Below are 25018 nucleotides of genomic sequence, written 5' to 3'. Positions count from 1 at the left end.
CGGGAAGGACACTCAGGTGTACCTGGGGGCCAGTGATGTCCTGGCTCTTCACCAGTTGTGTTTTTGTGGGTTCTTACTTTATAACTATTAAACAGTACCTTTATGTTTTATGCACTTCTACATCTATATGTGCTGGCTGGGCGTGGTGGCTCATGCCTGTCATCCCAGCACTTGGGGAGGCTGAGGCCGGTGGATCACCTGAGGTCAGGAGTTCGAGACCAGCCTGCCCAACATGGCAAAACCCCATCCCTACTAAAAATACAAAAATTAGCCGGGCATGGTGGCAGACATCTGTAATCCCAGCTACTCAGGAGACTGAGACAGGAGAATCGCTTGAACCCGGGAGACAGAGGTTGCAGTGAGCTGAGATCGTGCCATTGCACTCCAACCTGGACGAAAGAGTGAGACTCTGTCTCAAAACACAAACAAACAAATACATATACATGTGCCAAATCATGATAAAAAACGTTAAAAATGAACAGAATGAAAATAGTTAACTAAAAAAATAACTAGAAATTTAAAGCACGGGGTAAAACTAAATATCCCGAAATGTAAGCAAAATACTTGAAAAGGCACAAAATGATGCAATTCACCTTCATGCTGCATTAAAATTCTAATTTTTGAAAAGTAATGTGGGGTATACTTTTAGACCAAATTGTCCTTTGGGTTGAATTGTTTCCGCTGCAACTTGTTCTCAACCAAATTGTTTTCTGTCCAATTGCTTTTGTTTTTGAACCAGTCACCTGGATTCTTCCAAAACCCAGGCATTTTTTGTGGCCCTCACTGTACTGTACAACTCTGATGGTGATCAAGTCCTTAGTTTTTAGTAGAAACCTCACTGGCTGTGTTTCACCACCTCTGCTTGGGGCCATAGGATACTGGAAACTCTTGTTCTGCCTTAGCTTTGAGCCTGAAGTTCACTTCTGTCTCTCTTGAAAAGCATTCATTCGTTCATTCGTTCATTCATTCATTCATTCATTCGCACATCCATCCACAAGTGGCCATTGCTGAGCACCCACAGGCTGGGCACTGGGTCAGAGCCGCAGGGGGCCTGCAGTCTCTGCTTCGGCAGAGCTCCATGTGAACATCAAACAGGTAAAATACAAGGTGTCAGGTGGCGATAAGAGAAAGTGAAATGCATCACTGCGGGGACAGCAGATAGAAAGTGACCAGGGAGCTGCGATTGTATACAGGTGGAGTCGGGGGTCCTCAAGGACACGGGGACGTTTGCAATGAGACCTGACTGAAGCGCAGTCTGCCGCAAGGGTGCCCGGGGGAGCGGCCAGGCAGGTGTCCCAAGTGGGGGCCCCCAGGTGTCCAGGGAAGAGTGAGTGAGGAGAGGGCTGGGGGTGGCCAGGGCCTGATCAGGTGGGGACCCGCCGCTGGGGAGGCCTGAGTGCTGTCAGCCGGACGGCATTTGCGGGAGGGCAGGGTTTACAGGGGAGGCGGGGGGCGTGGGCAGAGCAGGGAAACAGGGAGAGGAGCTCGGAGGCTTCTGTGGGGTCCGGTGGCCCTGGGGGCAGGGCAGCCCCCTCCCTCGGGGCCTCTTCCTGAGACCAAAGGCCTCCACTCTGCCGGAGCAGCCCGCCCCCTTTCCTCCAGGGCGCGCCGCGGTGTTCAGCACCGCCCTCCGTGGCTGCAAGCCTTCCCAGCCGGCCCTGAGCCTCCACTGATCCCTCCTAAAGGCATCTGGTCCAAGCTGCTCCCGCTGCGGCCTGTCAAGCACTTTTGGATCCTGGTTCTGTGAGGCCCTAAGTGCCGTCTGGCAACCACGGGGTCATTCCTAGACGTAGAGAATGTGCCATCCACACCCGACTGCAAATGGCTGTATTGAGGTTGACTGGAACAGGCTGAGGACAGTGTCCCCTCCATGCTGCTGGACAGCTTCCTGCAGTGACCTGTCTCCGCTAATCTAATCTTGGTGGGGCCGAGGGATGGGGTAATAAAATATTGAAATTTGCAAGCTATTAATTTTGATTGTTTGTTTGAGACAGGGTCTCACTCTGTGGCCCGGGCTGGAGTGCAGTGGTGCAATGGTGGCTCACTGCAGCCTCGACCTCCCTAGGCTCAAGCAGTTCTCCCGCCTCAGCCTCCCAAGTAGCTAGGACCACAGGCACAGGCCACCACCTCAGCTAATTTTTTTATTTTTTTTTTACATATGGGGTCTCCCTCTGTCTCCCAAGCTTACTCTTAAAAAATCTGTGGCCAGCCTCGGTGGCTCACGCCTCTAATCCCAGCACTTTGGGAGGCCGAGGATCACAAGGTCAGGAGGTCAAGGCCATCCTGGCTAACACGGTGAAACCCCGTCTCCACTAAAAATACAAAAAATTAGCCGGGCGAGGTGGCGGGCGCCTGTAGTCCCAGCTACTCGGGAGGCTGAGGCAGGAGAATGGCGTGAACCCAGGAGGCGGAGCTGGCAGTGAGCCGAGATTGCGCCACTGCACTCCAGCCTGGGCAACAGAGGGAGACTCTGTCTCAAAAAACAAAATAAAACAACAACAACAACAACAACAAATCTGTAACAGAGCGGATTCAAAGCTAGTTCCATAGAACAATTATTCTCCTTTACTTGCAATCCAATGAACTTTCTCCAGTTGAGGAGAAAGGGTGGCATTCCTTCCTGTTTCTGACAGGGGACTCAGACCCAGGTCAGCACTGCCACTGCCTCTGGCCTCTGGAAATCCCCCGAGGAGCCCCAGTTCTTCTAGACAGGAGGGATTGTTTCCAGCCCTGGGGCAGCTCCCTCCTACTCCTTGGCAAGTTTGTTTCCATAACCAAAACAACAAACAAAAAAACAAAAAACCCCTCACACTCACCTTCCCTTTCCACACCCTTGACCCCAATAACCTCACTCCTGCTTAGTCAACCTCACTTCCCTCTGCTTGCAAAGCGTTTTTTATTTTACACAGTGATTCTGCATGGCAGTATCCTCCTGTTCCCTACAAAGGTGGATCAGAAGTGACTTCCAAAATTACAAATACTAAAATAGGAAAAATGTTGAGTAAAAGTCAAGGCCAGAGAAGAGACTAAGGGGCAACTGGGTCACAAACATGCAAATTACAGGTTCTCACAAAATTACTAAAGGTGAAGTGTGAATTTGGCTCTGAGTTTCCTGATGGCCAAAGGGAGAAGAGAAAGATGATCTATTGCATGATTCACTGTTTCCCTGAGGTAAACACACCTGTTTTTCAGGGGAAAGCAATGGGATTGCTGCAATTAGTCCCAAAAGAATACTTTTCGCTGACATTAGAAAATGTGGTGACGAGAAAGCAGGGCAAGGTTCTATCCTGATTATCTCTTTACACTTCCACTGATACCTCTTCTGGGCCCCATGTCGTTCCATGCCCTGTGCTAGTCTGCATTGACTGGTGGCTTCTTTGACCAAGGTTATTAACTGCAAAGTAGCCAAGAATTGTCACAACCTCTGCAGTTGCTCAGAGGTCACACTGGAAGTGTAGAGTTGTTCCTGTCTTGGTAGAGGTCTAGCTACTGTTATTCTGAATTCGTAGTGCAAAGGTACATGTGAATGCTGGAACTGAAGTCATCTTGCACTCTTCTGACGAGATACTTGCAACATACGGGCATTTTAGCAAGGACTTCCTTCTGTCTCTCTTTCTCTGAGTCACCTCTGTATGACCTGGACTCTCTTTCTATGAGAGGAGCTGCCTTGTAGGATTGAAGGGGTCTTAGGTTCGTTTTGACCTTCCGAACAGCACCTAGGTGAGGTACCACCTGGAAAATACCCACCCCCCCACTGTCAATGCCCACATTCTGTCCCTGAGTCACCCTCTGCTCCCCCTTTCGGTTTAACCACTTCCTGCCCACTGTTTGTTGTCTAAACAGCACAGTCAGAATGACATATTTGAACACTTCCCCACCCTCTAGTGTAATTTTCCCTTCCAAGCTTCTTTCTTCTCTGAGTGTTGGAATTTCGTATTCTGAAAATCCAAGTCACGTGCCAGACAGTGTTCGAACGTTCTCTCCTTGGCTGGGAAAATGATCGTAATTGCTCATATGTACTGAATGCTTTCTGCATGTCAGGCATGGGGAAAAGCCGTTTGCATACTTTACCTTACTTAATCCCCCCAGCAGCCCTGGGAAGTACGTGCTGTTATTATCCTCACTCTACAGACCGGGTCGGTAGAGCCCCAGATACTTGCTTGGGGTCACCTAGGGTGTAAGGGTGGAGTTGGCATCGACCCTTAGCTCCATTTGACCAGAGTCTGTGCATGTGACCATCACCCAGGACCACCTTCCGGGGTACCTAGGGGACATGGGCACTCCCCCCGAGTTTCTGTTTCTACTTGGCCAGCCTATTCGTCTCTGTTGGTCATTATTGGCTTGAAAGCTTCGCAGCAATGGTGTTTTCCACCTTCCGGGGGATGACAGTATCAGCGTGGCAAGGCGAGTGTGTTGGATGTTCTGCTTGTAACTAAACGGACTCCCCAGCAGACGCTGGGTCTCCCATGCCTACTGGCCCCTGTACATGGCTGGGGGCTGCCTCCAGGTGTCACCCAGTCCAGCCATCTGGCTGGCCAATGGGGTTGGTTGGCCTGTGCCTTTCTTTCTTTCCCTTATCCCTCAGGCCCTCCCAGGTGCCTTCTCCTCCAGGATGGCTGCTTTCTTTGAAGGCAGACATGTTTCTGACACAGAGCTCCCTGCATTGACTGTCTTCCTCACCTCTGCCCCCAGGCGAGGCCAAGAGCGTCCTAGAAAAACCCCCTCCCTTTTCTCCAGGGCCTGAGTGGGCCTCTCCAGCTCCAATACCCCCAGTCCACCCGCTCTGACCTGGCCTCAGGTGCATGCCCTTGGCCTCTGTGCTGGCTCTTCCTGTGGTCATCCCTTTGGATGAGATGGTTTGCCTGTCCCATTAAATCCTTAGCCTGTCTTCACCAGACACGCTGCCTTCACCCACAGCCCGGGAGGCTCCCGGAAGCTTCAGCCAGTTAGAGCCTGCCCTGCCGTCTTCCTGAAAGGGGGTTAGTCACTCTGTCCCAACATAAAGCTTCCCTTTCCTCTGGGCAACATGTTCAACCCAGCTAGCAGCCAGCAGCCACATCTACCTCATCCAGTCCCACAGAGAAACTCACAGAGGCAATGACTCCAGAATTCTGCATGGAACAGAGTGGGCAGGGAGCTGCCTTGCCACCCAGTTTGGCCTGAGCCCTGAGCAATACTGCCTGCAGAGACCCTGCCTGTAGGGCCCTTGGCCACTGGAAGCCGAATGTCCTTTCCTTTTATATATATTTTTAAATAATTCCAACTTTTGTTTTAGATTCAGGGGGTGCATGTGCAGGTTACAAGGGTTTGCTTTTTTAGTTTTAGTTTTTTGAGACAGGGTCTTGCTCTGTCACCCAGGCTGAAGTGCAGTGGTACAATGATAGCTCACAGAAGCCTTGACCTCCTGGAATCCCATCCTCCCATCTCAGCCTCCAGAGTAGCTGGGACTACAGGCCTAAGTATCCTTTATTGACGGGAAGGCCTAAGTGGGCAATGGGCCTTCCATAATCTCTTGGCAGAGAGCCTTGGTGTGGCCCTTCTCATCTAGGTCATAGTGACATAGTAGAGGTGGACCAAAACTGCACTGGGTAATGGAGACCCCAAGGCTTAAGTAGGAGTCGTGTATGGTAAATACTGGTTGAATAAATAAGCAATGTCACAGGGTTCGCCACCAAGAAGACATGGGATAGAGAGAGTGTCTTCCTCTGAGAGCATGCTGGTTTACTCCCACCAGATCCCCAGGAGATCAGTAGTAGGAGGTCCTTCTTCACAATAGGCACAGAGGGAAGTTAAGTTTGAGAGGAGAGCCATGGCTTAGTAATTGCATTGTGAATTTCCAGTTTTCTGCTCCACTGTCTGGAATCTAAGGTCCCCTCCATAGAAAATAGGTAGCCTCGTTCAAAGGCTTAAAAAGGAAAAGATGCTGTATATGGAAGACTGATGACAATTTGGCACAGCTCTTGTAAAAATTGGGGCAAGGGAGTATGGGACTCAGCAGCCAGGCTGCTGACGCTTCCAGTCCCACCCCTCACTAGCTCTGTGGGCTTGGGGTAAAATGCCTCACTTCTCTCTCCCTCAGCTTCCTCACCTGTCAAGTTTGGATAACGCTAGCGCTCCCCTCCCAGAGCCAATGTGAAGGTTCACAGAGGGCAGTGGTGCACTCAGCCCTTAGCACTCAGTAAATGTGGGTTGACCCTCATTATTACATGGGCCCTTACAGCATTATAACAAGTGATATTTTTTCATCCAGCTACTGTGAACAAGTCAGGAAACTTCGGAAATAAGATTTGTCATCTTGTGGGGGAGGCTATTTTATGTGAAAGCTGTCTTTCTAATTATCCACACTTCAAAGCTTCCTCTCCACAACCACAGTAAACAAGGGATCCTGATGCTGTAGAGAACGTAGCTTTTGTTGAGGTTGTGACCAACGCACTATTAGGTGGGTTCCATCTGGAGCTTGTCTACGGTGATGGATCCTAGAATCACACATCCTAAAAGGGCCCAGCTGCCACCCCTACTCTTTGGAGAAAGCAGACAAGGCAGGCCACTTTCCGAAGTAGCAGTACCAGAAAGTTCCTTTTTCATCAGCCCTGCAGGCACAATGCCAATGTAGTTAACTCATAGGGCACCATAAAAAACTTTCAAAACTTTTAGGTGGTTTTTAGAAGAAGAAGACACTGGTCAACAAGGAGAAAGACAACTTTTTCCTTCCTCTTGACTCTGAAAAAGTGCTCTCCTGGTGTAACAAAAACAGGAAGACACACTGCACTTGGTGAACTTGCCAAGATGAGGACTTGAGCGCCAGTGAGACTCACGCTGGAAAGGTGGCAGCATGAGGCAGGGGGTTTGTGTGCTGTTCTTAGATGTGTTCTCACCTTTAGGACACAGCCTGATACGGAGCGGGTGCTCAAGCCGCATTTGTTCAGTGAATGAATAAATGTATACTAACCAAATGGGTTAGTATGTAAAAGAAAGAACATCCTCAGCCAATGCCTCTCTCCTCTCAGTGAGTTGTGCAATCCACGAGGTTTTTCCTTCCACGTGCCCCAGCCTCCAGGCCACACCGCTGCCCCACAAAGCTGGGCCCTGCCTAAGCACCTGCCTCAACTGCCCTGGATGTTCTCCTTCCCAGTAATGCTCCTTTCCCAGCAAACACTCACTCTTCCTCCAGGGCCTAGCTCGAATGCACCAACTCTGACTTCTCATGGAGCTTTACCGTACAAATTTATTCCACCACTAATTACACCGCATTAAATTGTGTGCGTCTCTTTCCCAGGCTACAGGCTGCTTGAAAGACGCGGAAGTCTTGGCAGTGCTTACAGCCCCAGTGCACTGCCTGCATCATCAGAGACACCCAAAACAAAGGGCAAGTCAGCCAAGAGTAAGTGAACCAGCAGGTGAAACCAGTAGGGGGGATGATGGGGCAGTGGAGAGGGTGGGACTGTGGCTAATTCTGATCAACAAATGGGCTCACTGGAGCCACACAATCTCAATCCTCATCACAGGCTCCAAGGGCTGAAAACTTTTAGCTAGTGATGTTTCCCTTAAATTAAAAGAAAAAAAGAAATCTGATGAACGCAGTTCTGCAAGGACAACCATGAAAGGGTAAACTGGGATACAAAACATCGGAAAGACCACAATTTCTTTAATAATGAAATAATTTATTATTTGTTAACGGTTGAACAATACAGTTTACATATACACAGCAAAGATTCTCTAAAACATGTAGTTTCTAAAAATGCATGTGCTAACTGTAGTAAAAAGCACCATTCTCTATGGTCTTGACACAGGATTTACATTGGCGTCATATTTACATAAAGAAACATCTGGAAACAGAATAGCATGCCCTTTCATCTGCTGCTCCCCTGTCAGGCTGTATGTAGCATGAGGAAGATGGCCCCCCCAAAATGATGGTAACAGCAATATTCCAAGAGCACCAGTTCTAGGGATGGGGGTAAAGGCAAGTTTGGTTGTCGGGTAAAAGCTAAAATGAAGAATGCTCCCTCAACTTGCCACCCCCCAGAGAGAAGAAATCAAAATGTAAAAATCTGGATAAATCTTAAAATTGGGTGCCTTATGATTTCTCACTTTATGATTTTGACAGAAGGTCAGATAATCTCTTCAGCCATTCAATAGCTGAATCTAGCAGTGCCTGTCAATTTCTTCTTTCAGAAGAATCTGAGAAAAATCATCCATGTAATATTGATAATGAAAAAAATCATGATAAATCACCTATTGCACACCCCACCCTCTAACCCAGTTATCTTTGAAAGCAAAGCATCCTACAGTCTATAGATATCAGAGGATGTAGAATGAGAAAACCACCTCATGGAAAAGGGCCTTTGGGTTGTCTTGTACCAGGAAGAGTTTTTAAATAGGAGTAGCCAGCTACTAGACACGCTAAACACGTTGCACCGGAGTCAAACATAGGAAAAGAATAGATTGACGTGCAGGAAATTGCGTTTAGCCTTTTACTACCTGATGTTCAACACTCAGGGAAGGCAAAGGGGGGCAGACAAACTTGGGGAAACAAAGAAGAAACAGAAAAGACCAGGATTTTAAAGTCTCCTGTGTGGTTCATGAAAAAATAAAAAATAAAAAAAGACCAAGACTTGGGGGAAGAAGTAGACTGTAAAGGACAATGATAGTGGTATTCCTGCCAATACAGTATGGTATAAAAACCTAAACAATAATGTGTGGTGTGTGTGTGTGTGTGTATAGACACTTTTCAAAGATAAGTTCTCTTGACAGGATGGGGAAGAGGCAAGAAGAAATAAGCCCACAAAATCCATTCTCAAGCTCTAAGATATTGCTAGACGGTTATTTTGAGCATCACAGTCCTACCTAGTTTATACTTTTTTCTTTTTTCTTACCCCCCAGGATTTGCTCTTGGCCACTTTGGGGATGCAGAAGAGAGGCCCATAGGAAACCTAGGTCGAGGCCCCTTTGTTGCTTTTGAAAAAGTAGAGGTTAAAGGAAAATGCCCACCTTACAAAATAAACAAAACAAAAAAACACTCAAGTGGCCAACTGCAGGATGAGGGCCTACTTCATGTTCAGTTCTGAATCAACACTGAAATTATTTTCATCTTGGGTTGACCGGGAAAATCTAGGTCCTGCCTAAAAATGTGATGTGTTTTGAATCACTAAACTAGCATTAGGTGTGTGACTACAGAAAGGAGCCAGCAGTTGCTATCAGCACCTTGAAGAATTCAAGATCTCTGCTTAGCAAAAGAGAACCAAAATAAAGACACCCTGGGTGCTCGGCCCACCATTCAAAGCCAACAGGGGATGGAAAGCTATGTTTTCAGGATGTTACAGAAGCACACATATATATTTTCTCACTGAATGAAATTAAATTAGACTGCGTACTCTTATTTTTCCCACTTGCACTATGATGGTATCAATAAGAGTGCAGTTTAGATTTTTTTAGTTTTTTAAAATCAACTTTCACATAAAAATATGCATGTGCCTATATTTATACACGTCTATATTTACGTACAATTGTCAAAGTCTTAAAGGCTGGGGTTTATATCTTTGCCCATCCCCTCCCAACCCCAAATCCCTACTAGAAAGGTTTTCATCTTGCTTAAAAAGACAAAACAACTAAAAAGACTATAGCTCTTAGCAGTCAGGCTGGTGGATCAGTGAATGAGAGAGGAGAGACTGGCAAACCAGGGCTGCCGGTCAGCAGCAGCGGGGAGGATGGGGTCAGGGGATTAGCTGCCTTGGGCTGAGTTTGCTGGTCCTGAAGATTACAGTTTTGGTTAGAGAGAGAAGCCTGTCTAGCATGCTGACTCGGTCTACCTTGAGCTTTGAAAGTAATGTCTAACCCTGCTGTCAGTTTATCACAAGTGCATTAAAAATATAGAGATCTATCAAGTTCCACATTTATATGCAATCAAATTGAAAAGGACCAGACAAACAGTGCAAAGGTCAAATAATTACTGTTTTATATTGGGACAGTACATTTCAGATTTCAACCAAAAGACAAAAATGCAGTTTAACTCAAAGGCACAACAATCGAAACACAGAAAATAATGGCATCTCTTGGATGCCTTATTTCTAAATTAAACAAAGAAGTACACAAATTTTGTTCCCTTCCCTCCCCCAGTGCAAGCCCACAAGCTTTTTCCAAAGTCTTGAGCTTTCGATGCTGACCCGCATCGTGGACTTGTGAGGCGCTTGGATGTAGCAATGAAACAAAATGCTTGAGAGGTCTAGTGAATGGCATTCAAAAGGGACCTCAAAGTGCAGACATATCTTTTTCAAACATGTTACAGGCTGAGCTGGCTCTGTGAACACCATCACTCTGCTTAAAATCCAGGAAGCAGGCTTTAAAAATGCAAAAGGCATACAAGTTGTATTTCAGTGCAAATCTTTAGCTGGTTGTTGGAAAAGATTCCAAAAATTAAAAAAGAAAAAAAAAAATCCTTTGTGTCACCTGCCCCTCCCCCCAGCCAAAGCTGAAATGAAGAAAAAACAAAGAAGAATTACAGATGATTTTGGAATCATTTAAGAATCCACTACTTCCAATTAGAACATTTAGAAAAATACATTAAAGAATCATTTTTTAAAACACATAAAAGTAATCTTGCTTTTTGAGATTGCTCTTCGGGCACAGAATGAGCTTCCGTGGGGCGTGCGTCTGAACTTTGACCTTAGCTGTGTGCGAGGTGCAGACGCTGGGGGAGCTTCAGGCTGTGGTGTGCGAGTGACCGCAGGCCAGCAGGCACGCGGCGGGGTGGCTGCCCGCGGCCGAGTCAGCCACTGAGCCCTTAGGTCGCAGTGCGTCCATGGATTTTAGGAATGTTCTCATCACTTTGTGACACACTCTGCTTCAGCATCACAGATTTTACAAATGGTTCAAATTCAATGAAAAAGATTCGCCAGAGGCTGAAAACATCAAGACCTCAAAAATATGAATGCAAAAATATTCAGGGGAATGAACTAATTTTGTAGATACCTACATACAAAGTTTCTAGAACATCTATAAAAGCACAAAGTCATAAGAATTTATTTTCCATTACATTAGTTTATATAAAATGAATAAATAGTATTTATAGATTTAATGTGTCTTATGTACATATACATGTGCTCTGTTTTAGCTTAAATAAAAATGCTACAAAGTCGGAGATCACTTAAGGGAGAAATCATAACCAAAAAGAAAAATCAGCCTTTTAAACTATCAACCCAAAAGCCTCCATAAAGAAGTTTCTGGGTGTGTCCAAAAATAATCAATAAGGAGAGGAGTTCTAGTAACGGTGTACCATCCTCTCCTGTTCACCTGCAACAGAGTAGAAACGTGGACTTTTTCTTTCACTGATAATGGCTACTAGCTCTGCTAGTGCCACAGCTCAGTTATTGCTGAAAGTTCAATAGGAAAATAGATTATAATTGGACCAAATGTCACTTATTTGGGGGAAAAAAAAGGATAATCACTTTGTGTTAAGTGGGAAATGGAGATCTCATTTATCTCTGAGGTAGGAAAAAAAAACGTTCCAGAGACAAGTAGCATTAACAAAGTTGGAGGGGAGAATGTGCCTCGAGATAGCAGAACACAACGAGGTCCCAAGAACATCGCACAAGAATAGATTGTACCGTTTTGTTTGTGAGAACAAACAATTTGGAACTTTGATGAGCTGTGCAACCCCAAAGACACACTATCACGGTGTCCATTTTAAAGTGAGAAATACTGCTCCCATCCACACGCAGTGCGTCGGGGGAATGAGCATGCGCAGTGTGAAGGGCATGTTTTCTAGAGGTATTCCTGACTTCCTCACTGGTGGTGAGGTCCATGGTTAAGTGCTCTTAAATGCCGCTTTCAAAGCTTACTTTGGAGTTCTGAGATCAGGATCTCAATTTCAAAAGTTTGTTTCCTTCAGTTTCCTAAGTACAAGACACACTTGGACGTTCCTCCTAGGCAAGTAACATAGTAAGCCAGAAAACTGGAAGAAAGGTCTGGGAGAGGACACGAGGAGAGCAAAGAGGGGGACTGCTGAGATGTGGACATTGCTTACTCGGTCTAAGAATTCTTGGATGCTTCAAATTGATTGGAATGTATAGTCTCTCAGAGACAAATTTTTATGGCGAGTAAAAGAGAAGCTAGTGGATGCAATCAGAAGCCCACAATCCTAAGCACTTCCTTGAAAACAGTTACAAAGCTGATTTTGGTCAAGGTGGGACACTGAAGTTTACGTGCAAGGGAGTTGTGGGCAGGTCCAATACGTTACCTAATCAGAACCAACAGGGAGAACCTTCAAGGAGGCAGCTGCAGTGCCCACTCTCTTAGAGACCAAGACATGCCTTGTGACTGTCCTGCAGCTTTATTCTCTTGATGCTGGCGCTGGAATAGCCCTCATCACTGCCGAGGCTCTGCATGCTGCCCTGCTCGTCAGAGTCGCTCACGCTGCTGCTGCTCCAGTCCAGATCACCCGTGAGATAGTCCGTGCTCTCCACGTCAACGTCGATTTCTTCTGCAGGGAGGACAAGAGAGAAGAACACTGATGAAAGTGCTCTGCAGAAAACTCAGGCGCAGTGGCTCATGCTTGTAATCCCAGCACTTTGGGAGGTTGAGGCGGGTGGATCACTTGAGGTTAGGAGTTTGAGACCAGCTGGGCCAACATGGTGACACCCCATTTCTACTAATACAAAAATTTGGCCGGGCGTGATGGCTCACGCCTGTAATCCCAGCACTTTGGGAGGCCAAGGTGGGTGGATTACTTGAGGTCATGAGTTTGAGACCAGCCTGGCCAACATGGTGAAACCCTCATCTCTACAAAAATACAAAAATTAGCCAGGCATTGTGGTGTGTGCCTGTAATCCCAGCTGCTTGGGAGGCTGAGGCAGTGGAATCACTTGAACCCGGGAGGCAGAGGTTGCAGTGAGCCAAGATCACACCACTGCATTCCAGCCTGGGTGACAGAGCAAGATTCTGTCTCAAAACAAAACAAAACAAACTCAGGCTGAAAACCAACCCCAATCAAACCCTTCTGTGGGTTGTCACCTAACTGTTAGCAGGGAGGAGGAACCTGTCACTGGAGGTCACACTGTTCGACCTCTCTACATCATACCCAATGTCTTAGTTCTTCTTACACTCTGCCTCCTGTCCGCAGCACTGAACCCCTGCTCTGGAAGTGGGAGAGGACAAGGGAGACAGGAGGAGAGCGAGAGGGGCTCACCCCTGTCGGAGTCGGAGCGCTCCGAGGAGACGGTGGAGCCGATGCTGTCCATCCGGATCCTCTCAATGCCCAGTTTCTCCAGCTGCCTCTTCAGGTGTCGCTGCTCTCGCTGAAGCTGGTCTATTTGGTGAACGGCTTTTCTGTCACAATCTTCAAGTTTCTGCAAGTCAAAGGGGTAGTTGTTGGGCCCCACAGGGAGATTTCTAAATGGTCAATGCCCCCCGCGTCTTCCTTTCTAGCAGTAGAATGCGCCAAACTTCTTCAGACGCCTTCTGGTGCCACTCGTCAAGCTTCTCCCTGAGACAGAAGTCGACTGGCCAGTGACTCCTGGCTTCGTCTGACTCTTCAGCATCGCCAGTGCTGGGGGTACTTGTCCTGTCACAGGGATTCTGGGACACATGGTGGCACCCTGGTAGCCCTCAGTTTTAGTATCAAAAAGACTGCAGGCAGCAGCCCCCAACCTGATCTCCCTTGTTTGCAGCGATCCTCTGAACACCTGATCTCTGAACTAGAAAACTGCACGTGATGGGAGCTTAAGAAACATGCTTCCATTTAAAACTATGTTTATTCAAGTACATGTCCCAATTACATAAGCACTTTTTTGTGTCATGCCAAATCTCAATTAACTTCTGTTTGTTAGCAGGAAATAATAGTCCCTTTTGATGTCCTGATTCTAATTTGTCCAACAGAAGAGTTTAGAAAACACATTTCCATATAATACTCATTTTTACAAATCTGCCCCCTAGCTTCTCATATTCTTCAGATAATTAAGAAGATTGTTTAATTGTAGCTGTTTTGCTTTAAATAGAGGTTTTCTCCCAGAATTGTCATGAATGTAGGCTACTAACCATAATTAAAGTAACATTTGTCCAACTATAATATGATTATACGAACATGCTAAACAGGGATTTTGGCTCTGCAGACTTTGAATCCAACTCCCCTTACCCTTTGCTATTCAGGCAGCATACAGAGTGTCAACTCTGTGCCCAACACCCTGGGAGGTGCTGGGGCTGCGAGGTGAGCACAAAGACCCAGTCCCCTGCCTCGTGGAGCATACAGTCTAAGGACTGAGACAACCCAGTGGTCACACAAACCACTGTCAAATGTCAGTTATGACAGGGCTAAGAGATACCCAGTGCCTGGACCACCTGTCACAGGAAGGAGGTCACTTGAGTCGGGAAAGTCAGCGAAGGATTCTCTGAGCTAGAGAGACTTGCACTGTGATCTGAAGAATAAGTAGAAGGGAACAGCATGGACAAAGGCCCTAAAGTAAGACAATATGACAGTGCCAGGGACTGGAAGAAGAGCTGGAGAAAGGGGAATTGGGGAACAAGATGGTGCTGCAGAGGCAGGTGAGGACCAGGCAAGGCAGAGCCTGGGGCAGGCCAGGTGACAGAGCTTGTCCTGAGCCACAGAAGAATTTTAAACAAGGTCACATGTTGATTTGCACCTTGAAAGGACTGTTCTCAGGAAGCATGGAAAGCAGACGGGAGGGACCCAGAGGGATACAGGGAGACCTCTGAGGATTTTATTGCAGTAGACAGTGGGGATGAAGATGGAAGTAGACCAGGCTGTAAAATATTTAGGCCTTGGAGATGGCCTAGATATATGGTTAAGGAGCAGGAGCTATCAAGGACTCCTGAGTTTCTGGCTTGTACAACTGGATGGAGAGTTGGATGGACCATTTAACCTCTGGTGCATGGGAGTGAGAAACACTCAGCTAGGTTTTTAACATGTTGCATTTGAGGTACCTGTGATTCATCCAATAGCCATACTGGAGGAGTTCAGGGGAGAGGACTGTCCTGGAGATATAACAACAGATAAACCCTCACTGAACAGGTAAGGATAAAGCAGCATCCCAACAATACACTTACCTTTATGTGCAATTTGGCTTTTGTTAATAAACTCAACGTAGTGTGTCGACTTGATTCGGGTCCAAGTGGTACCAGCCCCTTCAGCTTCTCCAGGCACAAGCGAAGATGAGCCCGTCTATGAAAACAAGACCACGGTAGCATCTGAGAGTTTCACAGTCGGCCAGAAGCACCCCATCAGAATGAGTTCTAAAAGAGTGTGAAGTTGCCCAGGCCTTGCTATGGCAAATGCTACCAATGACCTCTTGCTGAATAAACATATTTTGAACCAGACCATTCTGGTGAAAACCAATGAGAAGCAAAATCCAAGGTTTTCAAAGCTAAGTCTGTTGATAATACAAGCGTTGGGGTAGGGAATAATATCTGCTATTTTATGGTCATTCACATGTGTAAATACTATATACAGCAATGATCCCTGATTCACGATGGTTCAACTTACAATTTTTTAAAATTTATAATGAGTTTATTGAAGTATTAAATGCATATTAGACTTGGGATTTTTTTTTTTATGATGGGCTTCTTGAGACATAACCCCATCATTAAGTCAAGGAGCATATATATCTGTGGAGTTATTTGTTGAAGCTTTATTTGTAATAGCAAAGATTGAAACAACCCAAATGACCAGCCAGGAGGGAACTGGTTAAATAAATTATGCTATATCCACACCGTGGAGTACTATGTAGCTACCAAAAAGAATGAGAATGTGCTTTATGTCCTATTAGGAAAGATTTTCCAGATATATTGTGAAGTGGAGAAAAGCAAGATTCCAAACTGTGAGTATACCATGCTATCTTAAAGGCGGAGGAAAACAAGAATCTATATTCATGTTTTCTTGTATGTAGACAAACTCTGGAATGACACATAAGAAACTGGCTAGGCTGGCAGAAGGCAAGGAACAGTCAGACAGAGACAAGGAAGGAAGCGAGGGGGGTTTTTACTGAGTCATTTTTTATACTTTTTGTTCTTGGAGTATGTCAGACCGATGCAACAGCACGGAGTGGGAGAGGGAAAAGAGCTAGATGAAGAAGCAGACATGGCAACTGACTGAAGAGAGAGCACGAGAGTTGCTCCAATTTAGAAATTTACATTTCCTTGAAATGGTTTGTGCTTTATTCTAGAACCTGGAAGATTCTGTGAATGTAAGAAACAGCCGAGATTTGGGGTTTTTGCTTAAGCTTACCACCTCCTTAAAGCCTTCCCAAGCCATCCTAGCTCACAGTGATTCCTCTATTTTCTGAGCACCACTTGTTTATACTATTCACTGGGAAGTTCACTGTACTGCCTGAATTGTTTTGTAATTGTTACTTAACGATTCACTGCAGTCTCCTTAGAAAGTCAGGACTGCAGCTTAATCATTGCTGTGCTGCCACAGTGCCTCAAACACACATGTGCTTAATAAGTGTTTGCTGAATGGATTATGTCATCTATTCAACTAGACTTTAAGCTTCTAGAGGACAGAGTCCATCTCTACTGCATCTTTGCACCTTCAGCAGTGCTCAGAGTCTTCAGGTTTTAGATAACATTCATTGCCCACACACAACCTACTTGGAGCAGAGCTCCCTGGAGTCTAGGAGGCTACCCTCCAGCTGAATTGGGAAACAATGCAATGCCTTATAGGTATGCCGTTTTTCCTCTTAAGAATTGTACTGGGGCCGGGCGCGGTGGCTCAAGCCTATAATCCCAGCACTTTGGGAGGCCGAGACGGGCGGATCACGAGGTCAGGAGATCGAGACCATCCTGGCTAACATGGTGAAACCCCGTCTCTACTAAAAAAAAATACAAAAAACTAGCCGGGCGAGGTGGCGGGCGCCTGTAGTCCCAGCTACTCCGGAGGCTGAGGCAGGAGAATGGCATAAACCCGGGAGGCGGAGCTTGCAGTGAGTTGAGATCTGGCCACTGCACTCCAGCCTGGGCCACAGAGCAAGACTCCGTCTCAAAAAAAAAAAAAAAAGAATTGTACTGGAATAGCAAAAGTTGAAATGTAGACCAAAAAAAGGAAATGGCTTCAGAAAGCTATAGGACAGGTGAATATGCATGATATTAATGTACGAAGTCAATTCACACTCTCCAGGGAGACTTCAGGATGTTCCCCCAAGGCAGGTCTAGTAAGCGAGGCATTAGACTTCCTTCCTTCCGAGCCTCCTGCCTCCTCTAGGTCATGAGGAAGTAGTCCTGAACTCTCCAAGGGCACTCTAAGGTTTGGCAAGCTTCGGGAGTACAGCATTCATTTCTGAGCTAGGAAGAGGTAATGGGACAAGGGCTTTACTATTTTGTAAGTCTTTCACTTGTTCTGAAAACCTGTCCATGTGGCAGTCATAGCAAAGACTCACGTTACAGGTTTGCTCCTCCCACTACTACAACAGGTGGGGACGGGGAGGGGAAGGGAAGAAAACTTGTATGTAAAACATACTTGTTAATCTTGGATAATATTCTTCAACAAGAGCCATGAAAATAGATGTTATTAGAAACACTAGGAGAAAGTATAATTTATACATTTATAAATTTGTCTATTTCTTGTCATAAAACTTATAGACTAATTTTTTCTTTTTCTATTTTTGAGACGGAGTTCTCGCTATTGTTGCCCAGGCTGGAGTACAGTGGCGTGATCTCAGCTCACGGCAACCTCTGCCTCCCAGGCTCAACAGATTCTCCTGCCTCAGCCTCCTGAGTAGCTGGGATTACAGGCGCCGGCCACCACGTCCGGCTAATTTTTGTATTTTTAGTAGAGATGGGGTTTCACCATGTTGGCCAGGCTGGTGTCGAACTCCTGACCTCAAGCGATCCACCTTCCTCAGCCTCCCAAAGTGCTGGCATTACAGGTGTGAGCTAATTTTCAAATTAGAAGAAAAAGTTCAAAAATTAAAATTACATTTGGATATTTTTCAGTCAGCTTGTTATTTGCAAAGACTGCATGATTCAGTCTGCATGATTGTCATATTAGCATTTTTATGATGTTGGTTTATATGCAGATATGAGTGTGTGAATTTTTTTAGGAAGTTTGTTCACTGATAAAAATATAATAAAGTCATCTTTTGAAGCATTGTCATTTCTAGCCTTATAGGAGTCTTGCCCAGAAAGTGCAATTTTCACTACCTAAATGTGGGTTTCCAAAGAACACTCCTAGTTGTAAAACTAGAAATAAGCCATTTGACTAATTCCAGCTGAGGCTAATACTTGTTCATTCAGTGTCTTCTGGCCTAGTTCTACAAAAATAGGACCAGAATTCTTTCTGGATTTTTGCAGAGACCCAAAGCCAACTCTGTCTTTGGCAGGGTCTGCCTTGGCCTTCTCCGGCGCCTCACAGCTGCAGCCTGATGGCTGCCCCCTGCCCACATGCCACTGCCTGCAGACATCCCCACACTGGTGCCCGGGCCAACCACAGGAGAGCAATGAAATACATTAAGTAGACTCAGTTCCATCATATAGTAGTGAAATCCAATCCCCGAACCAAAAAAAGCAAACAGACCCCTCTGTTACGTACAGCTCCTACCAAGGCTCTCCAACCCTGACACACACAGACACACAGACACACATACAGACACACAAACTCCTGGGATCTAGAATCCCTCTGCCAGCCCTGAGTACCCACGGAGCTCCCAGATCCAAAACAAGCAGAACAAACACCCATCTCAGCATTCTCTTCTCAGTTCTGACTACTTCCCTGCCCTGCTGTCCCATTTTAAACAAGGTCAAACTCCCGTTTGGGGAACTAGCAGGGGTTTTGCTATATATCCTTAACAGGAAGCCACCCAACACCTCAATCTGACCCCTGCAGTTGGCTCTCCTCCGATCACATCTTCTTCAGACAGTCTTCACTCTGTTGCCAAGAGCTACCTCCCAGCTTCCTGGCTGCCTCTTCCTTTAGCACTGATCCACACTGCTTTGTACTTAGGTCATGAACTTTAACAAACTTCACCTTCTGACTCTTCAGAAATATAACTTTAATTATTCTGAATAGGCTGATAAACCTTTGGTCTACAGCGGCATAAAGAAACCAATCTTTGAACTATAATAAGTCATGCTCCCAAGCAAGTATGGCCTATAACTAGTAATAACGAATTTAGATACAACTATAGATTCTCCTCAGTAAGTTTTAAGTATCCCAAATTTTATTGATTTTTATTTAAAAATTTTTAAAAATATTCTGACTCTTTTAGTCACTATGCAACCAAACATTAATGCAGTGATTAAGAGTAAATGCCTGGAGAAATGTGGTACATATACATAATGGAGCAATATTCAGCCATAAAAAGAATGGGATCCTGTCATTTGCAACAACATGGATAGAATTGGAGATCATTAGGTTAAATGAAATAAGCTAGGCACAGAAAGACAAACATTGCATATTCTCACTTATTTGTTGGATGTAAAAATCAAAGCAATTGAACTCACAGACATAGAGAGTAGGAGGGTTACCAGAAGCTGGGAAAGGTAGTGGGGGTGGGGAGGAGATGGGGATGGTTAATGGGTTAAAAAAAAAATAGCTTGGAAGAATGAATAACACCTAGTATTTGATAGCACAACAGGGTAACTATAGTCAAAATAATTTAATTGTATATTTTTAAATAACTGGAAGAGTAGAACTGGATGGTTTGTAACACAGAGGATAAATGCTTGAGGGGATGAACACTACATTTTATGTGATGTGGTTATTATGCACTGCATGCCTGTATCAAACACCTCATGTACCCCATAAATATACACACCTACCACATAGCCACAAAAATTAAAAATTAGTATTAAAAAACCAGTAAATGTTTGAGATCCTGGCTCTGCCACTTACTTCCTGTGTGACCTTGAGCAAATTACTTAACTCTGTGTAGCCTCAGTTTCCTTATCAGTAGAAAGAGGATGACAAGCGCCTCCCTGGGAGGGCTGCCGTGGGTACTGACTGAGACAAGGTTCTGTATGTGGTAGCAGTTATCCTTTCAATCTTAGCTTCCTCTGTAGAAGGAGATTTACTGTGAGCAAACACAGATAATAATGGCCCTATAATATTCCTTTTACAATCAATAGGAACTCAAAAATGTCTCACTAGGCAGACAGAGGCTATCTGGCAAAATCCACTTTTCTGAATACTTCCTTGAAGAAAATGGACATCTTTTGTCATTAAAATAGTTAATGGAAAATCTAATCCATTTTCTGTGGAAACACAGAAAATGCTTATGCTAAAAGTACTATATCTTTACATTTACAAAATTAGCAAGGGTTTTATAAAGTCAATGAATGCAAAATAAAAGATTCCTTTATTTCTTATTCACATCATGGAGAGGCAGGGGTAGAAAGGATTCCAAGGTTGGGAGAGAGGCAGCTGCTTCACTTCTGCTTGCTGCAGGAGCAAGCATTCTGAAGAGCCTGGGCCTGCCTCCTTGATCTCTACTGCAAGGGCCAAAGGAAAATAAAAATAGAGGCAAATACGTATTGACTTGCGAAGTTCAAGCACACAGATCTTAAAATATCTCACGTGCAATAGCAAGAAGAAAGTATAACATACTGAGGAGCAAATTTAAAACAGGTTGGGAAGGATCTATGGGAAGAAAACTATAAAACTTTCTGTTGAAAGACACAAGAATATTTGAGTAAATGAAAAAAATAGCAGATTCCTGGATATGAACCCTCCAAACAAAAAATGTCAATGTTCCCCAAGTTTGTTTACAAATTTAACACAATTCCAAGAAAAAAACTCCCAACAATGTTCTTTTTAATGCTGGGACTACACTTCATCTAGAAGAATAGATGTGTGAGACACTGCCAACATTTTTGAAAAAGAAAAATAATGAGGAAGAATGTGCTGTACCAGATATTAAATTGTATTATAAAGCTTCAATAATTAAAAACAGTGTAGTACTAATACAGGAATAGGCAGACAAATCAAGTGAACAGGATAGAAATCCCCAGAAACAGACCTAAGAATAGATAGGAATTTAGCACATAAAGGAGATAACGCCATAAATCCTTGGGGAAAGAATGGATTACTCAGAAAATGGCAAGAGAGTGAGGAGGTTAACATCAAAATAAATTCCAAACAGATTAAAGATTTAAATATAAAATATATGCAGATACCACATATTTCTGTTGTTAGTCTTCCTTAACTCTTGCCAGCCATGAATTACGGAAAGTAAATATCCAAGTGAAGGAAGTTATTAATGAAGAAGGTGCCGAGCTGTCTGAGGCACCAGCTCCTACCAGAGCTTTGGCACTGATAGAAGGCACCTGGGCTAACCTGCGTGTCTCAGACAATTCTGTCGGTAGCTCTTCACAGACCATGCTTCCTTGATTCTATCTATGAATCTCTCTCAGGCTAGTAGATCTGCAAATTGGGGAATAGATTCAACAGAGTAGGATTATTAGGTAGATGGTGCTATCTGTAGATAGTGCCTCCTGTACTTAATATACTATCCTTAAAGTTCTTCCTGACTTGGATGTAATCAAGACCAGAAGTGGTACCAAATGAGGGGTGTGTGGGTATGTGTGTGTGTGTTTGAGGGAAGCACTGTTATCTGTGATTACTTCTCTTTATTGAAAGTGTAACAGGCTGGGCAGGGCGCGGTGGCTTACGCCTGTAATCCCATCACTTTGGGAGGCCGAGGTGGGTGGATCACTTGAGGCCAGGAGTTCGAGACCAGCCTGGGCAACATGGCAAAACCCCATTTCTACTAACAATACAAAAATTAGCCAGGTGTGGTGGCGCACATCTGTAATCCCAGCTACTTAGGAGGCTGAGGTACGAGAATCGTTTGAACTTGGGAGGCAGAGGTTGCAGTGAGCTGAGATTGTGCCACTGCACTCCAGCCTGGCGACGGAGCAAGACTCTGTCTCAAAAAAAGAAAAAAAAATCTATTATGTTATGTTCTGCTGCTTTCTTAGGTCCCAGGCTATATTTTCTTTTTTTTTTTTTTTTTTCTGCATTGTCAACCAGGCTGGAGTGTACTGGTGCCATCACAGTTCACTGTAGCCTCAACTTCATAGACTCAAGCAATCCTCCCACCTCAGCCTCCTGAGTAGCTGGGACTACAGGTGCACGCCACCACGCCCAACTAATTAATTAATTTTTTTTTTGGTACAGATGGGTCTCACTATGTTGCCCAGGCTGGTCCTGAATTCCTGGGCTCAACTGATCTTCCCACCTCAGCCTCCTAAAGTGCTGGGATTACAGGTGTGAGCCAGTGCCCCCAGCTAGTCTTGGGATACAATATTGAGTAAGATCAAGTCCCTGCCTTTGAGGTAACTAAAATTTAGTTGGAGTGCTCAAACATGTAGATGAATTATTGCAGAATGATTTGTAGGAGCTACATTCAAACCCTGACAGATATCAGCTCCCACCTAAAGTTATAGAATGGGCTCCCCTTTGTTCTTACCAAACATGTTCTTTCTTTTTCTTCACCCTCAAACATCCCATCTGACTTAACTTATTTCCAAGTTTTCATAGCCTATCATAACTTTCTTTTCCTTTCCAAATAGATCACCCTAAACAGGGTAGCCTATTTTGAGGTTTCACCATTTTATCACCTATCTCAGTGCGGGCACAGACTTACCCAATTAAATACCATCTTAAATCCTATAAGGTAATTGGAAGTTGAACAAAAATAATTTTAGATATGGGTATGTATGAGCTGTATAATAAGGAAAAGAAGGTATTTAGTAAAAAATAAGAAGGAACAAGTCTTATTAATGGGACTCGTAAAATTAATCCCTTAAAGTGTCAAGGGTCACAAGAGATTCTGCATTGAGAACAAAGCCCTACCAGGTGAAGATGACAAGTCATGCTTTGAAAAGGGAAAAAATACTTTCCTTCTTTTTCTAAAATGATCCTTTTATAAACAATTGCCAAGTGCATCATTATTACCAACTTAATTGGAACCCTAAAAGGTTTTGAAGATTTCTCACAGTTGTGTTGATAAATCTTTGTAGAAAATACAAAGATATTAATATACTCAGTGAATAACACATAAATAGCAGTTCACAGTGGCTACATTTTGGAGAAGATCACTTCTTTATTAAAGTATAAAATACATAAGTACACCTCATTAACATTTCCTTTTTAGAGCCTAATTTTCAAATGCAACATATATATTATAATCGTTACTTGTTGGCTCTATCCCACTGTTTGACTATTAATGCCTATGACAAAAAGTCAGGGAGTAGCCCCAGAGTTCCAGGTAGGAGACTGGAAATTGGTCAAATGACCAGCGTGTGTCTCTCCTCCAAGTCTTGCCAAAGGCAGGTGTCATCTACTCAAAGGTTATAGTACAAGAAAGATGATTCTTGTGGTACAAATGTGAGTTCTTCTCCAGACCATCAATATAGACTGGATTTATACACTGATCCCTGTGTCTCTCCTTCGTAATAACCTTACCCCATGCTGCAACAAACATGGACTTGTTACAACATCCCAGAGTGAAATCTGAATGTGGTCAAGAAAGTTCAGAAACAGTAAGAGTGATGCAACACATACCACAACTCAGGCCCAGCACAAAAGTCAGGCCCCAGCCCTTCCAATATAAGGGACTTGGTCATTTGAAAAATCAAAATCCAAAAGGAACAACCACAGGGACCTGTAATCAATTAGAATATTCTTCCAGAAGAGACCTGACTGAATTAGTTTCTCATGCCAGACCAGATGCCACTGAAATACTGTTTGACCAAATGGAAATAACAGCTTAGACTGGGCTGTGGAGTCTTCCCCATGGAGCCACACAGAAATCTTCTGTCCCAGGATCAGAAGACTCTGGCAGAGGTAGTAGCTCTAGACCAGGCACCTAATTCCAGCAAGAGCTGCATATGCACCATTCCAGAAAAATGGATGTCTACTATTAAAGGAGATGCCAGAGCCATCTTTTGAAAAAAGAGTCTATTCTGGGCCGGGCGCGGTGGCTCAAGCCTGTAATCCCAGCACTTTGGGAGGCCGAGACGGGCGCATCATGAGGTCAGGAGATCGAGACCATCCTGGCTAACATGGTGAAACCCTGTCTCTACTAAAAAATACAAAAAAACTAGCCGGGCGAGGTGGTGGGTGCCTGTAGTCCCAGCTACTCGGGAGGCTGAGGCAGGAGAATGGCATGAACCCGAGAGGAGGAGCTTGCAGTGAGCTGAGATCCGGCCACTGCACTCCAGCCTGGGTGACAGAGCAAGACTCCGTCTCAAAAAAAAAAAAAAAAAGTCTATTCTACCACCTGGCTCCTGACCTATTGGCTGTAGCTTACACATGTTCACTCAGTCTCCATTTGCTGAGGGGCTCATTGAAAGGCTTTATTTTAAAGTGGAGGAATTCTCAGTTAAGAGAAAGATATAGCAGAATTATCATCAACAACAAAATATTTAAATATTTTTATATTCCAACAATAATCAATTAGTTAACTAAAATGGGAAACCAATAGCAATCTAAAAATACACAAATCCAGGAATACCTTTTACAGGACATGTATAAGACCTGTGTGGAAAACTTCGCTACAAAACTTTGCTTAGAGACAGATCTGAATAAAGAGAGATCTCAATAAAGACACACACCAAATCCTGGATGAAAAGATCTAATATATAAGCATGAACTTTTCAAGGTTAATTTATATTGGAATTATGCAATGTTAATTTTTAAACTCCCAAAAGAATTTAAGGGTTGGGGAATTCATAGATTAAAGTTTTTTCCAGGAAAAATAAACTGGTGAAAATAGATAAGAGCATGGAAAAATAAAAAAAGGAGAATGCAAGGGTATGTATTGGCATAGGAAGAAGAGATGGATCAATGGACTGGAAGAAAGTCTAGAAAGAGACCTAGCCATAAACAAAAATTAAGTATACACCAAAGGCAGCAACTTGAATCAGTGAGGGAAGACTGATTCTGTAAAGCTAAATGACAAACTGGACAGTTATGTGATAGAAAAAGTGTCAGTATCTTTCATATACGTCCTTTATATTACGGAAACTTTTTAAAATAAAGAAAAAGATAAATTCTTCAGTAGAAAATTGGGCA

The 25018-nt window shown here is 44.3% G+C and overlaps 1 protein-coding gene across 1 annotated transcript in view; it reads right to left on the bottom strand.

The window, feature by feature from the left end:
* Nucleotides 1–7640: 7640 nt before the first annotated feature.
* MXD1 (MAX dimerization protein 1) overlaps nucleotides 7641–25018 on the bottom strand; it is a 28388-nt gene continuing 11010 nt past the window's right edge. The window contains exons 4-6 of the mRNA XM_023223974.2: nucleotides 15055–15169; nucleotides 13181–13340; nucleotides 7641–12475 (exon numbers count right to left, since the gene is read on the bottom strand). Of these exons, the coding sequence (XP_023079742.1) occupies nucleotides 12288–12475; nucleotides 13181–13340; nucleotides 15055–15169 (463 nt within the window). The 3' untranslated portion in view covers nucleotides 7641–12287. The remainder of the gene's footprint in view (nucleotides 12476–13180; nucleotides 13341–15054; nucleotides 15170–25018) is intronic.

Source organism: Piliocolobus tephrosceles, chromosome 15 (assembly GCF_002776525.5).
Source record: "Piliocolobus tephrosceles isolate RC106 chromosome 15, ASM277652v3, whole genome shotgun sequence".
NCBI lineage: Eukaryota > Metazoa > Chordata > Mammalia > Primates > Cercopithecidae > Piliocolobus > Piliocolobus tephrosceles.
Note: the sequence above shows the minus strand (reverse complement) of the source record. Positions and strands in the feature narration are given on the sequence as shown.